Source organism: Astyanax mexicanus, chromosome 11 (genome assembly GCF_023375975.1).
Source record: "Astyanax mexicanus isolate ESR-SI-001 chromosome 11, AstMex3_surface, whole genome shotgun sequence".
Classification (NCBI taxonomy): Eukaryota; Metazoa; Chordata; class Actinopteri; order Characiformes; family Acestrorhamphidae; genus Astyanax; species Astyanax mexicanus.
In genome coordinates this window covers 2,429,911-2,457,762 of record NC_064418.1, presented here as the reverse complement: position 1 = coordinate 2,457,762, position 27,852 = coordinate 2,429,911, and the positions used below count along the sequence as shown (strand labels likewise).

The following is a 27,852-nucleotide window of genomic DNA, read 5'->3' as shown; positions in this document are numbered from 1 at the left end:
GTTTAAATAGGATCTCCAGTGGATTTGGTGTTTTACAAAAACTCTAAGACCAGGTTTGTGGTAACAAAGTAACATATGACAAAGATTTTTATTAGTGTAAAAATGTCTTTTTAATTTTAAAACGTTTCTGACTGTTGTCCGTCTTGCTGCCTCCTGATGTTGCACTGCTGTTAGCCAATCAGAGGCAATATGTTTGCATATTTTTGTATAAATATTCATGAGCAAGAGCTGAAATCCTATCGTTTGTCCCTGCCCACTTCACACACTCCTCCACCGGACTAAAGCAGTGTTATACTGGATCACCGGAGCACTTTTTTTCTTTTTTTTCCACAAAAACAAACAGCTCACATGATATTCATTCATACTAAAGACACAACTAGACATTTCTTTCTGTTAAGAGAGCTGCACTCACTGCACTGTCCATGCTTTCTGCAGTCATTGATAGCTGATAGCTTGCATTGTTAGTACGGAATAGTTTCCTATCTTTATTTAATAAAAACAGGTTTAGTGTCTTCATCATTTATTTATAACTAATTCCTCTGATACCTGTTAGTCCTGCTGTTGCTGCAGTAGAGGAGACAGAGCCGCAGGCCCTCGTGGAGCTGCATTTTTATGTGTGGACCTGTTCACATATCGGTACCACTTTAAAACAAGACTACCTTTATAAAGGGGTTATAAATGGCTATTAATTAGGTTACAAATTCTTTAAAAAACCATTAATAGTCAGATAATACTTTTATAATAACACATCAGTCAGCATTAAAACTGTCATATTAACATATGTACTATAATTTACTATAAATTAAATGCCTACTTTGAATTAAATGACAAAGCAAACAACAGATTACTGTTGCATTTTCAACTGATATGTTGCTATAACTGCTTATAAATGTTTTTTTAAAGGCATTTACAACCTGATCTTTAATAATAATTAATAATCTAATTTATAAACCATTTATAAAACTTTTATAAGAGTAGTCTTATTTTAAAGTGGTACCACTATAAAATAAGACTACCTTTATAAAGGGGTTATAAATGGCTATTAATTAGATTACAAATTATTTAAAAACCCATTAATATTCAGTTAATATATTTATAAAAACACATAAAAAGAAATGGCAACAGTGAACCAAAACAAAATACTGATTCCACAATCATTTATTCTATCAAACCTCAGATATTTCTAGATACTTACTGGTCTTACTTTATGTTTCACATCAGTCAGCATTAAACCTGTCATATTAATATATTTACTATAATTTAATATAAATTAAATGCCTACATTGAATTAAATGCCCAATCAAACAACAGATTACTGTTGCATTTTCAACTGATATGTTGCTATAACTGCTAATAAATGTTTTTTTTTCAAGGCATTTACAACCTGATATGTAATAATAATTAATAATCTTATTTATAAATCATTTATAAACCATATTTATAAAGGGTAGTCTTATTTTAAAGTGGTACTCACATATCCACATACCACAGGTTCAAATTGCCAGGCTTAGGTACACTGATCATTAGATTATATTCAATAGCACTGCTCACCTTATAATATCATTTTATAGCTGTAAAATTACAGACTGTAGGGGCTGTAAGTCTGTAGCTCACAGTGTACCAGCCGTTCTGTACCAAGAACTCTAAAGCAACCCAAAGCAAGGGGCAATTTAAGAGCACTTGGCCGCTGGAGCCATTCTCAGCCCAGCGGTGACACTACATATACCAGGTATTACTTTTCCTGGGATTTTCATTCCTGTCAGTGCTGCCTCTGGGTTCAGAACGGTCCATTGACCAAAAATATCCAGTCGAGAGCAGTTCAGCTCAGTGCTTATAAAACTGGCTATAGTGCTAAAAAAATAGGATTGTTCAAAAATGCACAATAACTCCACTAGCATGCACAGTATTTATTAACAGCATAAATGAATGATCACTAAATGCTCTTTAGATGTAAAATATGTTTACACATGTATTTTAATGAAAAGACTAAAGACTAGGACTAAATCTAACATATCTAATATATATTTATATATATATATATATATATATATATATATATATATATATATATATATATATTATAAACATTGTCAGTCCTGACGCTAAAGTCAGTTTGCCTGCTCTGGGCTCTTTATCTTTATCTTGTATAGTAAGTTATTTATAGCCTTATATATTTTCTATTCTTCTGTGTTTTAATTTATGTTTTAATTTATGTTTAAATATGTTCCTTATTGTATTGTGTTGTTGCTGCTGGATGCCTAAATTTCTATCTATCTATCTATCTATCTATCTATCTATCTATCTATCTATCTATCTATCTATCTATCTATCTATCTATCTATCTATCTATCTATCTATCTACCTACCTACCTACCTACCTACCTACCTACCTACCTACCTCCTTCCTACCTATCTATCTATCTATCTATCTATCTATCTATCTATCTATCTATCTATCTATCTATCTATCTATCTATCTATCTATCTATCTATCTATCTATCTACCTACCTACCTACCTACCTACCTACCTACCTACCTACCTACCTACCTACCTACCTACCTCCTTCCTACCTATCTATCTATCTTATATGAACACCACACAGTTTCTGTTGTTTCCTTGCCGGGTGTTGAGTCTAATACACTAGCTCTTCTACTAAGTGTTTCTTTTGTTCGTTTCCTATTATTATCAACTCATTTTTGGATTTTAACAACTTTTTTGCCTAGCCTTATACCTGTTGTTCATGTATGACCCTTTTGCCCGCTCACTCTGGTATGTTGTTTATTATCTCTGCCATTTTGATACTGACCCTGCCTGTCTCGGACTACTTCTGTAAGTCTATCCCTTCATAATAAATAATAAATTGTTTTATTGCCAAACTCACATAAAACAAACTGCTGCCAATTATAGACTTATATCATGAAGAATTAGCTTATAGCTAATGCTTAATAATCTGCTTATCAGGGTGCTAACATACATAACTGTTTATAGTGCACTATAAGAACTAATACCGCCATTATTAATCATTTCCACATAACAGACCCCTAATTAAGCACCAGTAACACGTAATTCACAACAACTAGTGAATAAATAATTTACAAATGTCTAATTAAGGCTTTATTAAGCAAATAATAAGACATTAGTAAGCACCTAATTTGTGTTCCTTAAAAGAAAGTGTTACCCATTAGAGGATTAATCATACCAAAAAAACAATCTGATTCAAACTCTTCCTCCTGATGTGACTCTGCAACTAACAGGAACTGCACATTTTACACACAGCCTCCACAGAGAGAGAATCACAGTAAAAGCTGGACCATGTGAATCATCAGGACACTCAACAGGAACATCTGCGAACTCACAGAACACATCAGTAGCTGCCTGTGATTTGTGTCACAGCTTCGTTTGCTGAGTAATGCTGAAGTGATGGGTTCTGATAAAAAATGGCTTGGAAAGATGACCTTGACTATTAGATGAAATCACTAGAAAAAAATGTCTAGTGTCTTTTTTTATGTAATTTCTGTACAGTTATTATAGAGTTATTTCTAAATTATTACCACCTAAAGACACCACAAACATTATGAGTTTCAAATTGAAAACCTCTGGAATAGAATCAAAAGGAAGATGGATGATCACAAACCATCAAACCAAACTGAATTGCTTGAATTTTTTTTTTGCGCCAGGAGTAAAGCAGCATAAAGTTATCCAAAAGCAGTGTGTAAGACTGGTGGAGGAGGAGAACATGATGCCAAGATGGCAGGGTTATTCCTCCAAATATTGATTTCTGAGCTCTTAAAACTTGAGTATAAACTTGTTTTCTTTCCATTATATTGTTATTTCTCCAAACAAATGCTCTAAATTACAATGTTTTTATTTGGAATTTGGGAGAAATGTTGTCTGTAGTTTATAGAATAAAACAACAATGTTCATTTTACTCAAACATAAACCTATAAATAGCAAAATCAGAGAAACTGATTCAGAAACTGAAGTGATTTCTTAATTTATTTAATTTTTTCCCAAAGCTGTATATATAGGAATGTATATGTTCATGTGTGTGTGGGAGGGAGAGATTTAGAGAGACAAAGAGAGATAAAAGGAGAGAAGAGATAGATGAAAAGGAGAGAAAGAGAGAAAGAAAGAGAGAGAGAGAGCAGCTGTAAGGTCACAGCAGTAATGGAGGTTAAGTGTGTGCGTAGACGGTAAAGTGGGTCAGCAGGACTGTCACTGCTTTATAATGAAGTGCTTCATCACTGCAGTTAACATTATAAAGACACACCAGCCTGGAAACTCTTTATTAAACAGCCTGCGGAGGGGAAAGCCCGCTGAATGAAATATATATTAATCTTTCAGACACTGTGCACTTTATGCACTTTCCCAACCTAAACTAACCTGCTTCATCTCCCGCCTGGATTAATACATCATCAGCTTCAGGCAGGTAATGAGAACAGTGGTGTAAATCATCTCAAAATATTTAACCTCTTATGCTCCAAGGCTATTTTTACCATTTTCCGCCTGAAATTACATACTCACATTTGAAGGCTTATCACTCCAATATTAAATTATTTAGAGTCAATTCTATGAATTAATATTACTTAGAAGCCTTTACACAATTCATTCGATCAAATATGGACGTCCGATAAACGGAAATATGAAAATTATGATTTAATATTTTCATAACCAAGGCATATTTCGCCCTAAATGTTTATTTTCTGAAAGGAGATACAGCTAAATAGGCTATATAACTGACAAGCAAGGATTCTAAGCTTTAAAATGGTATATTGGGTGTCTATATTAAACCTATAACTATTCATAAACACAGCCAGATATTAAATATCATATTTTTCTGGCCCGCCGGCGGGCCAGGGCGTATTAAGAGGTTAATAACTCATGCAAATAAACTTACGCACGGATCATCTCCAACAATAACACTGTTTCACACTATCATTATAGTGAGTAATCATTTATAAAACATGTTTATGACAAATTGCTATTTAAATATATTATTATCAAGTTGTTAATATATTTGTATCAATATTAATACCCCATACATGTGTTTGGTTAAATTTCAATTCTGTTTTTAAATGACTAAAATTAATTCTCACTTTTAAGAGACTAAATTAACTCACAGTAATAATTAGTAAAGGAATAAGTCTGGAACCAGAGGTTAAACCCTTTTTTTCACACTGATATACAGGAATCCTTAGTATATGTAAGAGCATAATATGAGACAATAAGAAAACAAATTTGTATAATTTTACTATAATTGCTGAGTAATAATCATAAGGATGTGATAAAAATCTAGAGAGTCACAATTTAAGAAGCTACACTATAAAAAAAGTATTTTATAAGTATTTCTTAATGGATTTTACAGTACCTAGTAATGACAATAATATAGTATGTTATTAATCATGTGATTTTACACAATAAATACATAAATAAATAAAGTGGACTACATTAACAGCTGTTTTTACAGTGTTTAGCTGGAATTCTTTTTTAAAAACTCACAAAATTGTATTGTTTGCTAAATTACAGCTGTCATGCAGATATATCAGTGAAATATCAGTGCGGTTAGCGGCTAATGCTATTACTGCTCCAGCAGCAAGACTCGAGCTGAATTAGCATTAGCGGCTAATGCTATTACTGCTCCAGCAGCGAGACTGGAGCTGAATTAGCATTAGCGCCTAACCGCAGTACTAGCTCTTCAGCGTTCAGAGGTGAGTGTTATCGGACTGTATTCTGCGTCTGTACCGTGTTAAAACAAGCTACGAGGCACGCTATAACCTAAACCTTACTGTTAATAACAGGGCAACACCCCTGTTCCTTACTATTGTTTCTTAAAATGTGCCTTATATTCCAGTGTGCTTTATATGTGAAAATAGACCGGAAAATAGATGCTCACTGATATTAAACCTTATAATACGGTGTACTTTATAGTGTGAAAAATACGGTAAAGGCAATTCCTATCAACCCAAAGTGGCTATGCATACACTCACACACACAGACACACACACACACACACACTAATTACCTGTCACACTCAAGGAAGTAGTCCTGCGCACCAGGAAGCCTCCAAAAGGAATCTCACACGTATAGTTCCCAATGTCATCCTCTGTCACTTCCTGGATTGACAAAGTGTCTGCAGACTGCAGTATAGTCTCTCTCCACTGCCACACACTGCACTCCTGATCACCAGAGGGAAAGAGAGAGAGAGAGAGAGAGAGAGAGAGACAGTTAGTTCAGTAACAAACACACCAAAACCATTTTACTGTACTGAACTGATACCAGGTTTTAATACAGAGATAATCATATAGATCATATAGCTTCAATATAATCTACACAGATACCCAAACAGTTCATTACAATTACAGTAATTAATGTCTAATTAATCTTAGTAGATAATTAGCATCTACCAGAAGTGCAAAATAGTAGCAATAGTGCAATAAATAGTTATACATATATGTATATACAGTGCATATGTACATAATATATATACATGAATATACATATGTGTACAAAATGTTATTTACGAAAATAGTGGTGGTGAATGTTTACGTGTGAATTGATGTTAAATGATAAAAAAAATATAATAAATTAATTAATCGATTCAATTAATCAATTAATCGATTAATTATTGCATTAGCAACCCTGTGACTTATTATGATCATGCCAATAAAGCTGAATCTTTGAATTGAACTGAATTGAATTGAGACAAAGAGAGAGAGAAAGAGAGAGAGAGAGAGACAGACAGACAGACAGACAGATAGAATAAAAGACTGAAAGTGAGAAATACAAGGAAAGACAGACAGAGAGAAATAGAGAGAGAGAGTCTTTTTGTACTTTTAACGACACTTTATTATACCAATATTATGTTATACTATTCTAGAGTCAGTTTCAGGCCATCTCAGCCATTAAAATCATCATTTACATTACATTACATTACATTACATTTGGCAGACGCTTTTGTCCAAAGCGACTTACAATAGTCAAGTACAATGTAAAATAAGTTTAAAGGAAAAACATCTTTGGATAGGGATAAAAGGAGGTCAAATGGGAATAATAGGATAGAGGAGTGAAGGAGTGGAAGAAGGAAATTAGGTTAGAAGTAGTTAGTGTGTTAGAGGTGTTAGGAGAGTAAGTGCTCTTTGAAGAGCTCTGTCTTCAGGAGTTTATTAAAGATAGTGAGAGATTCTCCTGATCTGGTAGTAGAAGGTAGTTAGTTAGAGGTGTTAGGAGAGTAAGTGCTCTTTGAAGAGCTCTGTCTTCAGGAGTTTATTAAAGATAGCGAGAGATTTAAACACAGAAAATCATTACAAATATGGATAGGGAGAGAGAGACAGAGAGAGAGAGAGACAGAGAGAGAGAGAGAGAGAGAGAGAGAGAGAGGGAACGAGGGAGAAAAGGGATACAGCAAAGAGGACACAATGCTAAGAGAGGGAAAGCACAAATACAATATAAACACAATAACCTTATCAAACAAACACAGAGAGAACACTGACAGCCAGGAGGCAAACACACACACACACACACACACATGCACACAGACGGACGCTACCTTGTACCACGTTATCTGTGGGGTTTGGCCGGACTGCGTGTAGTCCTGGATATCGGGGCAGGTGATGTCTTTGCTCTTGCCCAGTTCGGCCTTCTCTGAGTAGCGCAGTTTGGAGTTATAACAGGCCGCCGTGTCATTATCAGCCACCAGCAGAGTCATGGAGACTTTCATACAGAACGTGGAGTTCCTGTTAGAGCCAGAGACAGAAACACACTCACACTCCGCTCTGGCAAAGAACACCCCGATTCACATACGCTTCACTCCGAGGGTTCCCGCTGAATGAGAAAATGGAATAGCACAATCAGTGTGATAATTGGACCAAATTTGCAGCTGATGCAGTGCAGACCCCTTCCCCAGCTGTTAAATAATTTCTCCATTTCAAACCGGGCCGAAAAGGAATTACATTAATGGCGTTTTTATGGCTGATTTTAGATGATTAACCCTGACTTCGCTGGGTGAGACAGAAATCATTGCTTAGATAAAGAAACGTTAACTGCATGACTGCATGAGAAGACGGCTGCTTTACTGCAGATCTGCTCAGATATAAATTTATATATATATATATATATATATATATATATATATATATATACTTATATATGTACACTGCTGCTCAAAAGGGTTAGACGGGCGTATACAGTCTATTAAACACAAACATGAAACATATTTAACTCCACGCACAAAATATACTCTACAGTCTGTCTTTACTCGTTCTGTACAGTTTAAACACTAACTCACTGTATATATTATCCTTATATATTAACTTATATATTACAGGCTTCACTCCTGCATTAACATTATTGTACTATGTCCACTCTATTAAAACTAAGTACTCATTATTTTCTTTAAACGAAAAATCATTTTGCTGAAGATTCTTCTTCTAAGAAAGTAAGAAAACAGTAAAAAATACATATAAGTATCCTAGAATCTCCTCTAAATAACATCCAGCCTGTGTGAATGTTTGCTATAATATACCTCAGAATTTTAAGTTTAAAATAGATACATCAAACTATCAAAATGAACTCGAAAATTGTTTTTTAAGCCTAAAAGTTTATGTATGAACATCTCACCCTTCTTCAATCTCTGCTCTTTATGATAATGTTGTATTACAGACTTTAATATGCAAAGTGACACACACACACACACACACACACTCTCTCTCACACACACACACACACCTCCTATATGAATCACAGTGGTCTGCTGCGCTGCATTGTAATGAGTGTATGTCCATTAAAAGTCCATTAGAGTGGGCTCTGTCTGAGGGGTTGGGGTTTAGAGAGCTGCTGCTGAGGAAACCATGCTGAAGTTCTGACCTCCCCCATCTTTAGCTGAGTTTACCATGGATACAGAGAGAGCTCTGCTGCTGCTGACGATGATGATGAAGATGAAGATGATGATGATGATGATGATGATGATGTGGTATACAAACCGCAAAATTCCTTTTTTAAACCTAATCCAAAAAGAAATACGCTGAAAAAATGCCACTGGGTCACACCTGGGCTTCTTTCCTCTTCCTGCACCTGTGTACACCAGCAACTCCATTGCCCAGAATGCACCACACACACATTCATCACCCATTCACTCCCTTACATGACTGATCACATGACATTTCACAGACTACAATCACCAGAGTATTGATTTCACCTGTGTGTGTTCTTTTTCTCTTTTTCATTCACTGTCTCATTGTCTCTCTCTCTCTCTTTCTCTCTCTCTCTATCTTTTACCAACCCTCCCTCTCTCTTTTATTTAATCTCTCATTCTGTCTCTCACTCATTTAACAACTCTCTCTTCTTTGTATTCTCTCTCCCTGGTGTCTCTCTCTGTCTCTTTCTCTGGTGTCTCTCTCTCTCTGTATCTCTAGTGTCTATCTCTGTCTATCTCTCTCTCTCTTATGTCTCCCCCTCTCTCTTTCTTTCTCTCTCTCTCTCTCTCTCATGTCTCTCTCTCTCTCTCTCTCTCTCATGTCTCTCTCTTTCTATCTTTAGTGTCTCTCTCTCTCTCTGGTCTATCTCTCTCTCTTTCTCTCTCTCTCTCTCTCTCTCTCTGTCATGTCTCTCTCTCTCTGTCTCTCGCTCTCTCTGTCATGTCTCTCTCTCTCTCTCTCTCTCTCATGTCTCTCTCTTTCTATCTTTAGTGTCTCTCTCTCTCTCTGGTCTATCTCTCTCTCTTTCTCTCTCTCTCTCTCTCTCTCTGCTGTGTAGTTAATTATAGGTTATTGTTATTTAGAGAGAAGCTTTCAAAACACATCAGTAGAAGCTCCTCTCTGGCTCTTAAACTATTACTAAAATTAGTGTTTTTGATCCTTTTTTTGTGGTGATAAAACTGATGTTGGATCTTTTATGCGCGAGAGTCGTCAGTATATCGTGTATACGCGAGTCCCCAGAGGTAAAACTCCTAAAACATCCTCAAAATACCTCTAAAGCAAGGGAAGCTGCTCGGCTTTATGAAGCTCTGCTCAGTTATCCTCTAGTCTATTTATATTGTGAATTCCAATTATATTAAAGCATCAGAGCGCTTAACTGAGAATCCATTTTTATGAAAACCTTTCTTCATCACTGAGTAACTCAGTGTTTCTACACTGATATTAACTCCTTAATCGCTCTGTACGAGTTCAGAGAGTTCATCCTCCAGAAGCACCTCCGCTTCCTAACGTCTGAAATCTAATGTACACAAGACACAGTGTGGGCGAGAGGAACCCCTCATAAAACAAACTCAGAGACTGGAGAGGTGGAAACGCCTGCTGCCTGTTAGACAGTTTTATTTTTTGTTACCATTAAATGGTCTAAAATTAATAAAGTAATTACATTAACAGATACTTAGTTAATTAATGCACATTTCTGTTTCTGAGAGTTAAGGCATTCTGTTTTTATTTGTTGAACAAAATTTCACCTAATCTCCAAAAAATAATTTCATAATTTATTTAATATTATAACTGATTTTGGCCATATTTATGGAGCTACAACATAAAATATTAAGTAATTTTATATTTTTTTATCATAGCCTAGTTATTGTTTCTGAGAGGCATGGTTTGCTTTTTTTATTTGTGGTTATTTTCTGCATTTTCAATGGAACAAAATTACTTTATACCAAATAATTTTTAGAAATTATTGAATATTATAACTGATTTTGGCCATATTTATGGAGCTACAATTTAAAAATATTAAATTATGTAATAAACACATACGCTCACTTAAATAATGATTCATTAGTAGATCTTTTTTTATATCACACCTAGAAAGTTTCTGTTTCTAAAAGGCAGGGTTTGTTTTTAGCTGTGGGAATTTTCTGCATTTTCAATGTAATAATTGACTTTTTTAATGGAACAAAAAAAAACTTTAAACCCTCATCAACTAAAAAAATTTATAAATGATTAAATATTATAACTAATTTTGGCTATATTTAAGGAGCTACAAATAAAAATATTTTTATTTATTTAAGTAATTAAATGAACAGATGCTCGATTAATTAATGATTCATTTGTAGAACTTTTTTTTTACCATGTCTGGAAAGTTTCTGTTTCTGAGAGGTAGGGTTTGCTTTTTTTAGTTTGTGGGTATTTTCTGCATTTTCAATGGAACAAAACTTCTTTATACCCTCTTCATCAAAAATAATTTGTGATTAAATGATTAAATAGTATAACTAATTTTGACTATATTTATTGAGTTACAAATATATATATATATATATATATTTTTAAGTAATTAAATGAACAGATGCTCACTTAAATAATGATTCATTAGTAGATATATATTTTTTACCATGTCTGGAAAGTTTCTGTTTCTGAGAGGTAGAGTTTGCTTTTTTTAGCTGTGGGTATTTTCTGCATTTTTAATTAAACAATAATGACTTTATACACTTATATCAAATCATAATTTTATTAAATATTATAACAACAGATGCTTGCTTAATAAATGAGTACATTTCAATGGAACAAAATTACTTTATAACCTCAAAATGACTTTATATCATCAAAAAAGAAATATTAATAAATATTAATAAATGATTAAGTATTATAACTGATTGTTGGTTATGTTTATGGAGCTACACAAACAGGAGTAGTGTAAAATGCAACATGCCAGACACCTCAGCACAGAGTTGTAGAGGTTCCTAATGGTGTCCTGCCATAATCCATCCCACGCAGCTTAAAATTTTCCCACTGATTTCCTGCAGATTTTGCGGTAGAGGAAATTAACCCACGCAGTTTCATGTAAGGACAGGTCTTGCTGTGCAGCTATACTTGATCTATCATCCGTCTCTTCAGGGCAGCAGTAGTGTGTGGACGAGCATTGTCCTGCTGAAATAATGCACTGAATTGTGCATTCAGAAAAGGTGAGTCCACTGGTTACAGGACCTCATTAAGGAAATGCTGAAGACGACCTGCTGGTTTTCTTATTTTGTCTTGGTTTTGTTTTAGGGAGAGCATTTCTGTATGTGTAGCTCAATAAACATCAATAAACACATCTGAGTAAATGTTTAATCATGTTTTGTTCCTGGTAACATTTATCTTCCTTTAAAACTGCATTGCTATGTGACACTTCCTGCTGGGTGCTATTTTTATATATTTTTTGATGATGAGTGTATATAGCAGCATCCCTCCCCCACTTCAGCTCATGCATTCGACATGAAGACTTGTCATGGAAGCACAGAATGTATATATATATATATATATATATATATATATATATATATATATATATATATATATATAGCATGTATAGATCTAGATGTATTTTATCAGATGTGTAACAGAAGTCAATGATCCAGAATGTCATGATACTAATAATATTAATAATGCACTCCAAATATCTCCATATATCCAGGATTAAAGTTAAATAAATGACACTGGACAGATATAATCTGTCTCTAGTAGATATATAATGGGAAATGAGAGCAGTGTGAATTTTTCTTTTTTGCTTAAAACAGAAATTTTTACCAGTTTACCAGTTTTATCAGTTTTACCCCGATGTGATAATTAGGGAAGGTGATATGCCACAATATTTCAGGGTATAATATCGTTTACCATATTCAAAACTGTTGGTGATATTATTGCGTAAGAAACAATACTATATGGCACACCGCTAGTAAAAAAATAAAATCATAAAAAGAAAGATAACACAATGAGTGAGAAGAGTTGTGTCCAAACTTTTGACTGGGACTGTATGCTAGTTGTACAATTACATCATTTTAATAGATTTTTTATAAAATACAACTTTGAAAAAAAAAAAAAATAAGAGACCACTTAAAAAATTATGAGTTTTTGATTTTACCAGATTGAAAACCTCTGGAATATAATCAAGAGGAAGATGGAGGATCACAAACCATCAAACCACCAAACTGAACTGCTTGAATTTTTACACCAGGAGTAAAGCAGCATAAAGTTATCCAAAAGCAGTGTGTAAGACTGGTGGAGGAGAACATGATGCCAAGATGCATGAAAAAAAACTGTGATTAAAAAACAGGGTTATTCCACCAAATATTGATTGTTTCTGAATTCTTAAAACTTTACGAAAAATATGAATTTGTTTTCTTTGCATTATTTGAGGTCTGAAAGCTCTGCATCTTTTTTTGTTATTTTTCAGACATTTCTCATTTTTCTGCATATAAATGCTCTAAATGACAATATTTTTGTTTGGAATTTGGGAGAAATGTTGTTCGTAGTTTATAGAAAAAAAAAAAGTGGTCTCTTAATTTATTTTCCAGAGCTGTAAGTTCTACAGACTATGTGATTGCTACTATAACACATACTGACAGAGCTACTATTGGTGCTCATGATAATTTGAGGGGCATTACATCATTCCTGCAGGAGAGCAGTGCAGCAGCTCATGCCTGCCAGGTGCAGTCAGCATCCAAAACCTATATCATTCCTGATTTTGTGAATGCAGCGTTTTTGCAGCGTTTTTCAGCGTTTTTTTGCAGAAGAGCTACATTACAGAGAGGTTCCAGGTCATGCATGAAGAGCAGAATAGAATATAAAAGGAGCGTGTCCTAAAAGAAAATCTTATAAATAAAACGCTTAGCGAGGAACTTCTCACGCGCGCCAGGCGCTAGATTGAAAGTGACATTCCCTGATGCAAATGTTGGCATGATGAGCAGATTATCAGATTTAACCTTAAGCAGACAGAGACCTGGGCCAATGAGAGCATCCGAGAGCTCCACAGCTGTTTAATATGCATGCTTGTGGCCTGCAGCATTGTGGGATAGTGTCAGGGTGTCAGTGTGTGATTGATGGATGACAGAGCTTCCTCTCTGTCCTTTGCTGTCTTTACCAGAGCTCACTTACACTTTTACTGGCTCTGAGCTCAGCGACAGAGCAACAGCCACCAACCATAACACACACACACACACACACACATATATATATATATATATATATATATGTAATATATATGCAGTAATGCTGTGGAGTAGAGGGAAGGTTTTACACAGATATAAAGATATAATCTTAACCTGGTGACACTTTACGGTACCACTTTAAAATAAGACTACCTTTATAAAGGGTTTATAAATGGTTTACAATGAGTTTATTAATGGTTACTAATTAGGTTGTAAATGCCTTAAAAATCATTAATAATCAGTTATAACACATACGTAGAAAGGGCAACAATGACCTGTTGTTTTAGCCAAATAGTGAACCCATAGCCATCTATAGTGTTGCCCTTTCTATGTATGTGTTATAACTGATTATTAATGATTTTATAAACCCTTTAAAAAGGTACTCTTATTTTAAAGTGGTACCCACTTTATAATAAGGGTATTATAATAGTATTAATGACAGTAATACACATTGGTAAATGGTTAATTAATGTCTGAACCAGACCTGTCTATATATATATATATATATATATATATATATACATGTGTACATATGTGTGTATACATTTGTGTGTGTGTGTGTGTGTGTGTGTGTGTGCATATGTTTGCACATGCATGTGTATATACTGCGCTCTAACCTGAGTACACAGGAGTATAGGCCAGCGTCCTGTAGCTCCGCAGGTCTGAACCAGATGGCGTCCTCCTCTTTACTCATGCGCAGGCCGTCGAACGTGATTGGCTCCTCGAAGTCTCCGTGACCCAGCCCTGAGCTCCTGTACCACATCAGACTCAGCCCGCCGCTCTGAGCCTGAGAGTAATTGGCCCGGATGTAGCCGTAAAACAGAGCGCACTTAATCCGGACCGGCTCGCCGTGCAGCACACGGTACTTCAGGTAGTCCACCGACCAATCCGTACAGCCGTCCACTACAGACAGAGAGAGAGAGAGAACTCATTTTAATACAAGATAAATACGATTAAACCATCTTATTTTCAATTTACTACAAGTTAGTCAATATACTGCACTGGAATAAGAAAATAAGAGACCACATAAAAATGATGAGATTCTTTGATTTTCCCAAATTGAAAAGCTCTGGAATATAATCAAGAGGAAGATGGATGATCACAAACCATCAAACCACCAAACTGAACTGCTTGGTGAATTGTTGCACCAGGAGTAAAGCAGCATAAAGTTATCCAAAAGCAGTGTGTAAGACTGGTGGAGGAGAACATGATGCCAAGATGCATGAAAACTGTGATTAAAAACCAACCAGGGTTATTCCACCAAATATTGATTTCTGAACTCTTAAAACTTTATGAATATGAACTTGTTTTTTAAGGCCATTTCTCATTTTCTGCAAATAAATGCTCTAAATGATAATAATTGTATTTGAAATTTGGGAGAAATGTTGTCTGTAGTTTATAGAATAAAACAACAATGTTCATTTTACTCAAACATAAACCTATAAATAGCAAAATCAGAAGTGCTCTCTTACTGAAGGCACTGTGGTGCTGACAGTATCACACTCTGGGCTCTGGGCTGTTTTGGAACTGGTACATTGCACAAAGTGGATGAAATAATGAGGGACTGTCTAAGAATTCTTCAGCATAACCTCAAACCATCAGCTAGACGGGTGAATCTGGGACACTGCTGGATGTTCCAGCAGGACCGTGACCCCAAACACACATCAAAGGTGGTTTTGGGATGGAGGATAAAGCTGGCTAACAGTAAGCTGATGGAATGGCCTTTTTCCAAAATCCTGAACTCGACCCTATCCAGAATATCTGGACTGTGGGTAAAGTTGGGTCCGGATGTCAGGAGTCGGAAAACTGATATTCAACTGCTTCAACTCTGCTCAACTGGAATTTACTCAAAATGTCCTTAAAATAACTCAACAACGTATTCCAACAAAGAAAAGTTATAATGGAAGCAACCAAGCAACAGCAGCCGAGAAATCAATCTTCAAATGATCTTTTGAACACAATTGATCTTTATTACACATGTGGAGTGGGCAACAGCTGGATTACATTTTTGGATTAATTTTTGGACTGATGTTATACATTATATGTTAAGACGCTGTAGTGTTGATGTATATATCTGTTTATAATTTTTGTTATAAACATGTCCTTTGTTTCAATTTTGATGTTCTGCACAGTAAACTCAAATGATTTAAGTCTGTTTCACATAAAATTTGTATATTTCTAAACAATACTCATCTATCTTGAGTTAGTTGAACTGAATTTGTGGGCACATATACTGTACTATTCACACTGAGATATTTGAGTTGAACCAACTTATAATAACAATAACTGAGTTTAGTCTGTTTTGCCATTAACAGCTTCTTTTCTATTGGCTTCTGTCACAATCTATTTGCATACTGGATGTGTCCAACAGTTTCTGACAGACTAACACTCACCATCAGTGTGTAGTGATTCCCCCCCTGGGCTCCCTTACAAATAAATCAACTTCCCCTTTAATTGTAATAAATAACTTGATGTTTTAATTTATGCTAACTCAAGTTTTTATTCCCCATTACTTAAAAAATTAGAGCAAACCGGCTGCCTTAAAAAAGATAAGTAAACTCAACTTATCCGGTCTTAGAATAAATTAACTTTATTAAATCAACTTCCCCTTTAGTTGTAATAATTTGATGTTCTAACTTATTCTAAGTTTTCATTCCCCATTACTTAACTTTTTTAAGGAAACCAGTTTTCTCAATTTTTTTAAAGTAAATTCAATATACCCCTGGTGGTACACAAAGCATTTAAGGGTGGTACACCAGACAACCTCAGAAAATTGAATTAAATGCATGCACAAAAATATTAATGATCGAAATGTAAAAGAAAGTTTTTACTACTTTTTTTCTTTTTTTCCAAAACAAAAGCAGTAACACTTTATAATAAGTTTTATTAATATATTTGTAACTAATGATCAGTAGATGTGAACAAAGCAGTAGTTAATCAGAATTTGAATATTAACAAATGCTCACACATGACACATGATTATTTATCAGCATGGATAATAATTTTTAAAATGTTAGCAAATCATTTTATTTTTTAGTTTCTTAAAACGTGAATAATATTTTTTTAATGATTAATTAATAGTATATTAATAAAAGTTATTATAAAGTGCTACCACAAAAAATATATATATATATATATTTGGGGCCTACACATATCTAATAACAGGCAGGAGGTTTTAATGCTGTGGCTGATTGATTGTTGTCTTCAGTACTTCAGTATATTGAAAAAAAAAAATTGCCCAGTTTTTCCAACAACAAAAGTAGTTTATAGTTTATAGTTTATCCTCCGTATGGTTTTGAATGGGCTGTTATGTAGTAGTACTCCAGCCTGAGTGTTTCTGTGATATATTTTCTTTTCTAACGAGCCATAATTAAAGCATTAAAACTCCATATTACCCCTCTACTCTAGGCAGCACGATCAAAAACCGCCAGAAAATAGAGAAAATAGCCAAACATCTGGAGGAAAAGCAGCTCGGATGCAGTTTAAAGCACTCAAAGCGCGGTCATTACAATACGTTTCATGGTACACTGTAAAATAGTTCCACTCTGCAGACTATAAACTGGTTTGGTACCATTTTCAGACTGTTCTTTACTGCAGGAGGCTGTGATAAATGACTGGTAATGGCACTCAGGAGATTCCAGAGGAAAAAGATACAGAAAAGGATCGGGATTAAAACTATGCATGGATCATACGGCATTTTTAAGCTTTTTGCTTTTTACATAAAACTGATAGCATCCAAAGCTGTTTTATTTTTTTAAAGGAATTGCAACCTTCCCAAAAAAATGTGTTAACATTTTTTACAAGATGTTGTTCCGTTTAAATATTGAATTATACACACAGTGATTTTGATGGTAGGCCTTGACCATGTGCTCTGTAACTGTGTATGTGTGTGTGTGTGTGTGTGTGTGTAAGTGTAGCCATGAAAAATGTACTCAATGCAACAGGAAGCAAAATTATATTTTTAATCACCATTACTTTTTTTCCCAAAACCACAAGGTCTTCAGTGATTTTTTTGTGAACATCATGCTGTTATCCAATGAATTGCCACTTCTCACAAAGTTTAACTTTTTAATACACTGTAACAGACCATCTTTTAATACAATTTTTTTGTTTTTTAATATTTTTGGTTATTACAGTTGCTCATTAATAACTTTTAACATCAAAATTTGTGATCAACAGTTTTATAGACCCTAAAATAGAGCCCTTGGAACTATCAGCCCTGATGTTGTCTGTCTGCCTGCCATAGACTTTAGTTTACTAACCACTAAGACTCCACTTCCCAGAATCCACCTGCACCCAACCTCCCAGATATGTTAGATCATGTGACGCTTCAGCGTTCCAGCTCACCTGACTTTTAAGATTGAGCCATTTCCTGTCTTCCCCTGTATAGATACCCCTTAGTGTTGTTCCCCTTAGTCTTTGCCTGATATTGAATCTACAGTATTTTCATAGCCCTTATACTCTGCGTTTCCTTTGCTTTTGTTTTTGCTTTTTGTTATCGACCATTTAAACAATCATTATATTTTTAAGTGCTTTTAGATTAGGGTTTCTATTGAGAGATAAAACATGGCATTTTTGGAGAAAACTAATACATATTAGTATATAAGTATATAAATAAATATATATTATCAATAGATATCTAATGACTAGCTTCAGAATGCAAATATTTAACACTGGCTTTGCTTTATAATTCAAAAACTTACGTTAAGTTAAATCCACATGGAGACGACAGAAAGCCATAGAAGATCATGTGACTAAATGTACATTGAAAAAAAGCTAGCCAGACTTTTGATAAACAAAAAAAAGGCTAATGCTAATGCTAATTTACCTCAGCTAGCCTTCATTAGCACTAGCCCTGTACAGCTTATCTTTTCATATAAGATACTAAACTTATCCTGAGTGCAATAATTAATGCTAACATATTATTATAGGTCATTAAATTAATTAAAGCAGACTTTAAATGTATATATATACAGTGCCCTCCATAATTATTGGCACCCCTGGTTAAGATGTGTTCTTTAGCTTCTCATAAATTGAGTTTTGTTCAAAATAATATAGGACCACGATGGAACCTTTAACTCAAGTGAATTTATTCAGTAGGAAAAAAATCCCACATTAAGAAATAATTATTTAACATCAAATCATGTGTGCCACAATTATTAGCACCCCTGATGTTAATACTTTGTACAACCCCCTTTTGCCAACAAAACAGCACCTAATCTTCTCCTGTAATGTTTCACAAGATGGGAGAATACAGAAAGAGGGATCTTTGACCATTCCTCTTTGCACATTCTCTCTAAATCATCCAACGACCTGGGTCCTCTCCTCTGCACTCTCCTCTTCAGCTCACCCCACAGGTTTTCAATGGGGTTGAGGTCTGGGGACTGAGATGGCCATGGGAGGAGCTTGATTCTGTGTGCGGTGAACCATTTCTGTGTAGATTTGGCCACATGTTTAGGGTCATTATCTTGCTGAAAGACCCAGTGACGACCCATCTTCAGCTTTCGGGCAGAAGCCACCAGATTTTGTTTTAAAATGTCCTGGTATTTTAGAGCATTCATGATGCCATGCACCCTAACAAGGTTCCCAGGGCCTTTAGAAGAGAAACAGGCCCACAGCATCACTGATCCCCCGCCGTATTTCACAGTGGGCATGAGGTGCTTTTCTGCATACTCAGCTCTTGTGTTACGCCAGACCCACTTAGAGCATTTGTTGCCAAAAATCTTTGTTTCATCTGACCAAATCACACGGTCCCAGTTGAAGTCATAGTACCGCTTAGCAAACTCCAAACGTTTGCGTTTATGATTGTGAGTGAGAAATGGTTTCTTCCGTGCATGCCTCCCAAACAGCTTGTTGGCATGTAGATAGCGCCTGATGGTTGTTTTGGAGACTTTGTGACCCCAAGAAGCTACCATTTGTTGCAATTCTGTAACAGTGAGCTTTGGAGAACTTTTTATTTCTCTTATCATCCTCCTCACTGTGCGTGGTGGCAAAATAAACTTGCATCCTCGTCCAGGCTTGTTTACCACTGTTCCAGTTGTTTTAAACTTCTTAATAATTCCTCTGACAGTAGATATGGACAGGTGTAGGCGAGTAGCGATTTTCTTGTAGCCATTGCCTGACTTGTGAAGGTCAACACACATCTGCCTCACTTGAATGGTATGTTCCTTTGTCTTTCCCATGTTGAAGATAAATGGCCTCTGTGTCACGTCATATTTATACCCCAGGGAAACAGGAAGTTGTGAATTACTAATTAAATGTTCCTACATACTCTGATCAACTTCGTAAACTACTGTAGAAGTGACAGAAATACTTTTATTAAATTTATTTCTTAAGAATTGTTAGGGGTGCCAATAATTGTGGAACAGGTGATTTTATGAAGAATAATTATTTCTTAGTCAGGGATTTTATTTCCCCCTTAAAATTTACTTGAGTTAAAGGTTGGACTTTACTTTTTTTTTCCCATCGTGGTCCTATATTATTTTGAACAAAACTCAATTCATGAGAAGCTAAAGAACACATCTTAACCAGGGGTGCCAATAATTATGGAGGGCACTGTATATATATATATATCAAATCTCCATGTCTGTATTTGATATAGGTGAAAAAAAATGGTGAAAAAAAAATTCTAAAGGAAAAACAGAAGTGACTCCTGTTCTAGGAGAGCTCCATCATTCGTGGCTAATTTATGGGTGTCAGTCAAAGCTTCGCACTTTTCCAGCCACAATGTGCTTAGTCACACCGTACAGGAATTAAAGACATTTTTATAGAGAGTGTCATTCATCTCTGAATCTGAGAATATCGTAAGACCACCCAAACGACACGACAGTGATTTGAGCAGGATGGAAAGATCTTTTTTCCTTTTGAACTGTTTCTAAAGACACATGACGTGCAGGAAAAACGCATGAAGTGAACCCGTGATCACGGCACACGCTGAGTCTCTTCAAATAAAAAACTGCAGTTGAAAACAGCAGCATGTCAACCTGCTTCCCGGTTGCCTGGTGCAGTGAAACGGTGCACGGGGCTACGCTGCATGTCTCAGAGTGAATACGCTTTTAAAATCCTAAAAACACACAGAACACATTTTCTGACTCGGAAGTTCGGGGAACGGTTAATTAATCATTTTGGGCAATCCTCCCCTTTAAACAAACAATGCATGCAGAGAAATTAATTAATATGAAGGGTAATCATAATTATTGAGAGAAATTAAGACAGCGTGAGTCACGGGGTTTTCTGAATCCATGCTGGTACAGCAATAAAGGATTTAACCCCTTCTGTTAATTACATTCAGACTAATTATCCTTCACTGCTGCAATTAAGCATTATGTGTTATGATGTTTCAATATGTGTGTGTGAGTGAGAGAGAGAGAGAGAGAGAGAGAGAGAGGGAGAGAGAGGGAGAGAGAGATGTAGAAAAAGAGATACTTAGAGATCATAAAAAGAAATATGTTAATATGATTTTAATATGATTTTAATATGATTTTAAAAAATTGTAAAATATATATACTATATATATATACTTTTTATATATATAACTAATTAATAACTTTATATTCATACTTATTATTAATAACTATCTCTTGCCCCAAAGCTCAGAGAGACAGACAAACAGAGAGAGACGGAGGGAGAGAGATACAGAGGGAGACAAAGAGAGACAAAAAGAGATGGAATGAGAGAGAGAGACAGAAAGAGAAAAGAAAGAGAAAAGATTCAGAAAGAGATGTACTTAGAGATCATAAAGGGAGATCTTTTAATGTGATTTTTAAAATATGTAAAAATAATAATAATAATAATAATAATAAAAATATATATATATAAATATATATATATTTTTTATATATTTTGTTCATTACATTTACATCAAACATCTTGACCCAAAACTCAGAGAGAGAGACAAACAGAGAGAGATGGAGAGAGAGAAGAAGAAAAAGAGAGACAGAGAAAGCGACAAACAGAGAGAGACAAACAGAGAGAGAGACGGAGAGAGAGAAGAAGAAAAAGAGAGACAGAGAAAGCGACAAACAGAGAGAGACAAACAGAGAGAGAGACGGAGAGAGAGAAGAAGAAAAAGAGAGACAGAGAGAGACAAACAGAGAGAGATGGAGAGACGGACGGAGAGAGAGACAGAAAGAAAGAGACAAACAGAGAGACAGAGAGAGAGAAGGAGAAAGAGAAACGGAGAGAGAGAGGGAGCGATAACAAATTAGATACCTAGATAATCCTAATCAATTATCCTAATATACATTTTTTAAATATATATTTAAATCCTACTAAACACTACTAAATAGACTGTAATACATAAAATGTGCATAATTAGTTCGTCCTTATCATCGTCACAAATGTAAAACATAAAAATCATGGGAAGAGAGAGAGACATAGAGACAGAAAGAGACAAATAGAGATAGAGAGAGATAAAAAAAAACAGACAGAGAGAGATGAAGCGAGAGAAACCAAGATCTCTATGCAGGACTAAGCTTTAAATCTAAACCTGAGCTTTACAGCTGGACTCCACACACACACACACACACACACACACACACACACACACACACACACACACACACACGAGTGTATAACGCCACTTGTTTCCTGCCAGCAGTTCAGCTCCAGTGGTTAAACACTGCTGCTTCCAAACAGCACTGTGAGCTCAGACTCTGCTGCAGTGCCCTTGACCAAATTCACAAACCGCTAAATCTGGCTCTCTAATAACTTTCCAATTCAGTTCAAATTAAGCACAACCCGTTATAGAACAGCTTCCTCTGCCACGGAAGAAAAAATGTCATTCACGCTCTCTCTCTCTCTCTCTCTCTCTCTCTCTCTGTTTTTTCTCTCTACAGGGCTTTTTTGGGCATATAGGGTAGAGGTGGGCGATATGGCCCTAAAACAATAATTGCGATAGCGATACTTTTGGCGATATGACTAAACATTGAATTAGAAAAATTATTTCAAGAATACAATACTGCAGCAAAAATGAAAATTAAATTGCATTATTGCATATGATATGATATATCACACCCCTAACTGAGATATTATAAATACAAGAATTTTATCAGATTTGTAACAGAAGTCAATGATCCAGAATGTCATGATACTAATAACAATGCACTCCAGATATCTCCATATATCCATAATTAAAACAAAATGACTTGAATTGGACTCTAAATTAAACACTTATAACTTGACTTAAACTCTAACTTAAAGACTCATGACTTGACTTAGACTCTAACTTAAAGACTTGTGACTTGACTTAGACTCTTACTTAAAGACTCATAATCTGACTTGGACTCTAACTTAAAGACTTATGACTTGACTTTGGATTCTAATTTAAAGACTCATGACTTGATTGGATTCTAACTTAAAGACTCATGACTTGATTTGGACTCTAAATTAAAGACTCATCACTTGACTTTGGATTCTAGCCTAAAGACTCGTGACTTGAAATGGACTCTAACTTAAAGACTCATGACTTGAATAGCACTCTAGCCTAAAGACTCATAGTCTGACTTGGACTCTTACTTAAAGACTCATGACTTGACTTTGACTCTAGCCTAAAGATTCATGACTTGACTTGGACTCCAGTTTAAAGACTCACGACTTGATTCAGACTCTAACTTAAAGACTCATAAGTTGACTTGGACTCTAACTTAAAGACTCATAACTTGACTTGGACTCTAGTTTAAAAACTCATAACTTGACTTGGACTCTAAACTAAAGACAAATGACTTGACTTGGACTCTAACGTAAAGACTCATGACTTGACTTGGACTCTAACTTAAAGACTCGTGACTTGACTTTGACTCTAGCCTAAAAACTCATGACTTGAATAGCACTCTAGCCTAAAGACTCATAGTCTGACTTGGACTCTAACTTAAAGACTCATGACTTGACTTTGACTCTAGCCTAAAAACTCATGACTTGAATAGCACTCTAGCCTAAAGACTCATAGTCTGACTTGGACTCTAACTTAAAGACTCATGACTTGACTTGAAATCTAGCCTCATGACTCTGCTACAGGTTCAAAAAACGCCACTCACACACACATTACACATCACATTATCATACTGAATGAATGCAGATTAAAATAAGAAGGTATAGAGCATGTGCATAATGTGTGCATAATAATTATGCGCATAATAAATCCAGTAACAGCCCTTAGAAAATATAGACCAGCATTAGTTTTTGCTGCTTTTCCAAGCTGCCAAATAAATTCCACTGAGCATGGCAACTAATTAGCTGGATGTTCTGTCTTCTTTTCCTCACACTTAAGCACACACACACACACACACCCACACCATTACTCACACACACACACACACACACACACACACACACTGCTTATTTATAAAAAAAATCTTCAGACATCTGTACTTCCAGCTTCAGTCTTCTGCAGCAATAACAGCCTCTGCTCTGTAAGGATTTGATCACTTTCTGCTCAAGAGCTTTATTAAGATCAGCACTAAATGTGTAGTTTTGGGTTATAAACCCCATTTTAACCCTTGTGTGGTGTTTTCATTTTTCATCAAATGATACAAAAAATATATTTTTTCTAACTGAAACTCATTGGCATTGGCTCATTTTTTGTGAAAAACATATATCAACACACATTTTCGATAAACACACACTGTACACCCCCCTCCCCCCCCCCCCCCCACACACACACATTTATATTACATACAGTATGTTTGGCCAAGGGCTAATAAACATTGCTTCATTTGTAAAGTTGAAACTAAACAAATTTTCTACTCATATCTTGAGTTTAATTCATTTTCTTTTACATTTTATTAAAAAACTAATAAAAAAAGAGTAGCACTTTTTGAAAGAAATGTAACATAAGAAAGGTAAAGGGCAAATATTAACCATGTAAGCTGTTTATATTGCTTGCAATTTAGGTGAAGCAAGCATGTGTAAAGCATTTTAATGTAAAATTGCTTAATTTTGCTGAATTAAATACAAGTAACAAAGTAAACGAGTAACAAAAACACAAAATAATTTAAAATTATGCTCAGAAATTTTTCAGAAAATGTTTCTCAATAGAAAATGACAAAAAACTTTTGATGCACCACAATTTACAATACATACTATTATGTGTGTATTAGTGTGTGAAATTATTGTGAATTTAATAAATTGTTATTCGCAAAAAAGCTACTTACTGCAAAAAAAAATATATATATATATATATATATATGGTGGTCTGTGAGCAACATGTGAATATAAGTGAATGCAAAATTATTGTCACATATGTGACCAATGAGAGAGATTCTTCCTAATTGTGTGCCCATATGGCGGAGCCGTCTTTGTGCATTAATATTCCTGTACTTGTGCACAATCTCTGAATCTCTGAAAGCTTACAGATACAGAATGAAATGAAGATGCTATAAAAATAAAAATGGCAGGGAGTGTGTAGACAGTAGTTCAAGTTAAAAGTGACCACTGGCATATGGACACCTCCACAGTCGCCATGTTTTTTATATTATTTATTATTATTTTTTTACTGTCATAATTTTTTTTATCTGCCCGCTAGCATATTTTATATTGCTTAACATCTGTTCCAACATCAAGTGTTGCATATTATAATAAGAATGTGGACAATGTGGACAATGGTTAAGACATTTCATTTCTGTAATATATATTTTTGCACAAATATGGACAGAATTGATGACAAATATGGACAGAAGACTCTGTCCATATTTGTATTTAACTTTAAACATAATCTTCAACACATCTTAGACACTATACATGATGCTCCGTCACTCTAGAGAATGGTGATTAGTGTGTTAGTGTTTGTTGCACTATTAACGCTTTTTCACCAACGTGGAACTGGCACTTTTTTTTACCATTTTTTTTTTTATTTTCGAACCATTCGCCTGGTTTCTACCAACAAAAGTAGCTTCCGGAACCAGAAAAGTTTGTACGCAGTGGGAACTGAAGTATACTAGGTTCTTCAGTGTGAACCTTGACCTCTTTCTGTTGATGACATATGATGTGACATTTTGATGGTTCCACTAAAACTGGTGGAAATGTGGGCTGATTTGCTTTAAAAAAAAAAAAAACACCACGTTTTTTATAAGCACGAACAAAACTGGTCCAAGAACCAGAGTTCTTTTGGTAAAAAAAGTGCTTTGTCATGTTTAAGAACTGAAGCAGCACTGCTGCGCTGTGTCTAAACCAATCGTACCAGTCATGTGGGGACCTGACTTCTAAAAAAATGATAAAAGGACGATAAAAGGCGCCGAGTGGTCCAGCAGCCTAAAGCGCTGCCACTATCAAATTGGCCCTGCTCTTTCCCCACATCACTCCTAGGGTGATGTCTGCAGCACAGGGCGTCTGTGAGCTGATGTATCAGAACCGAGTTGCTACGCTGTCCTCCAAGTGGTGGCTGACTTCAAATGTATCGGAGGAAGCATGTGTTAGTCTTCACCCTCCTGGTGTGTTATTATTGGGGCATTACTAGTGATAGGGGGAGTCCTAGTGAGTGGGTTGGGTAGTTGGCCGTGTGAATTGGGGAGAAAATGGGAAAAATTTGAAATAAAACTATAAAAAAAGGACGATAAAATATACAGTATGCAGAAAATCAGAAGAACCACAGCCAGTAATCACCATATAAATAAGCAATTTGCTTCCTTCTATATATGTTCAGTAGAGCTGATAAACTGGACAGTGAATTGACAGTGTTGAAACAAGGAGTTTTGGTGTTAACGTCTTAAAACGGTTTAAAAAGGAGTTGTTTTGAAGCCTTGTAATAAGTTCAACCCCAATAATAACCTGAAAAACTGAAAATAAATTGTTTTGCCCTTTCAGTCCAAAAAAAAGAAAAAAAAAAAGATGAGCTTGTCTAAAAAGCCCTTACAAATCAATACCATTTTGTACAAAAACAAACACACACACCAACCTACACACACACCTCTACCATGTTGTCTTGCATCTGAGTTGCATCAGTGTACACAAGCCGCATTGTCTAAAATGTCACACGGGTGTCAGAATCTGACACAAGCCAACACTGGGCACGTCCCCACGTGTCGTCCTCGTGAATGGAGCTTTCAGTGGTGCTGAATCGTGAGCCGTCTCTGTCCGTGGTGCTGATTGGACGATTAGAAAGGAAAACAAAGACTAAATGCGTTTCAGAAAATGCACAAGTGAGGAGAAAGCGTAAAAAAACAAACAAAAAACACAATGGTGACCAAACCCTGACCCAGTAAATGACTCAAATGAGGACGCACCATAACCCACAGCCTGCGGACACCATGCCCACGGACATACCGGGATGCACAAACACACACACACACACACACACATGCACACGTGCAAACACACACACACACACACACACACACCCCTTCCCACACTCATATACACACACACACACACACAAAAATTAGCCACAGGTTTTGTAACAGTTCCTCAGGTCATGTGGATTAGAGATGTCAAGGCAACCCATGCGCTCTCCTGTCAGGTGTAATTTACATGGCAACCCGCTGCTACTGGAAAGAGTGACCTTTAAATGATAAACACACAAAAGGAGAGAAAAAGAGGGGTAGGGGAAATAGAGAGAGAGATGGATGGAAAGAGAGAGAGATAGAGATAGAAGGTTTAAGATTTATACTGAGATATTTATTATTATAAATAGATACATCTGCATTTTTCTTTCTTCTGGAAAGAGAGAAATGATCTGAGTAATATCTAGACAACAAAAAATAAAAAATAAATGATTAAGCTGTAACAAACTCTTCTCAAATGCTTCTCTCTCTCTTTTTTCTTTTTCTCTCTCACTCTCTGCTCTCGTTTTTACATGTCTCACACCACTGGTATTTCTCAGCACTGGAAGTTACAATACTGTTCTCAATAATAAACAAAATATAAAAATAATTAAAATAATAATAATAGTAATGCAATGGCTTTCAGTTAACAGCTGTGCTGAACTCGTCAAGAGTTAATCACTTCGAATAGAATTTCTTGCCTCTGAATGTTGAT

The 27,852-nt window shown here is 35.4% G+C and overlaps 1 protein-coding gene across 2 annotated transcripts in view; it reads right to left on the bottom strand.

Annotated features, from left to right (window-relative positions):
* The window catches only part of il1rapl1a (interleukin 1 receptor accessory protein-like 1a), a 136,165-nt gene that overhangs the window by 55,823 nt on the left and 52,490 nt on the right, over positions 1-27,852 (bottom strand). For both annotated transcript variants that reach the window (XM_022665609.2, XM_022665611.2), the window contains exons 3-5: positions 14,502-14,787; positions 7,549-7,735; positions 6,025-6,178 (exon numbers count right to left, since the gene is read on the bottom strand). In XM_022665609.2, coding sequence (XP_022521330.2) covers positions 6,025-6,178; positions 7,549-7,735; positions 14,502-14,787 — 627 coding nt within the window. The remainder of the gene's footprint in view (positions 1-6,024; positions 6,179-7,548; positions 7,736-14,501; positions 14,788-27,852) is intronic.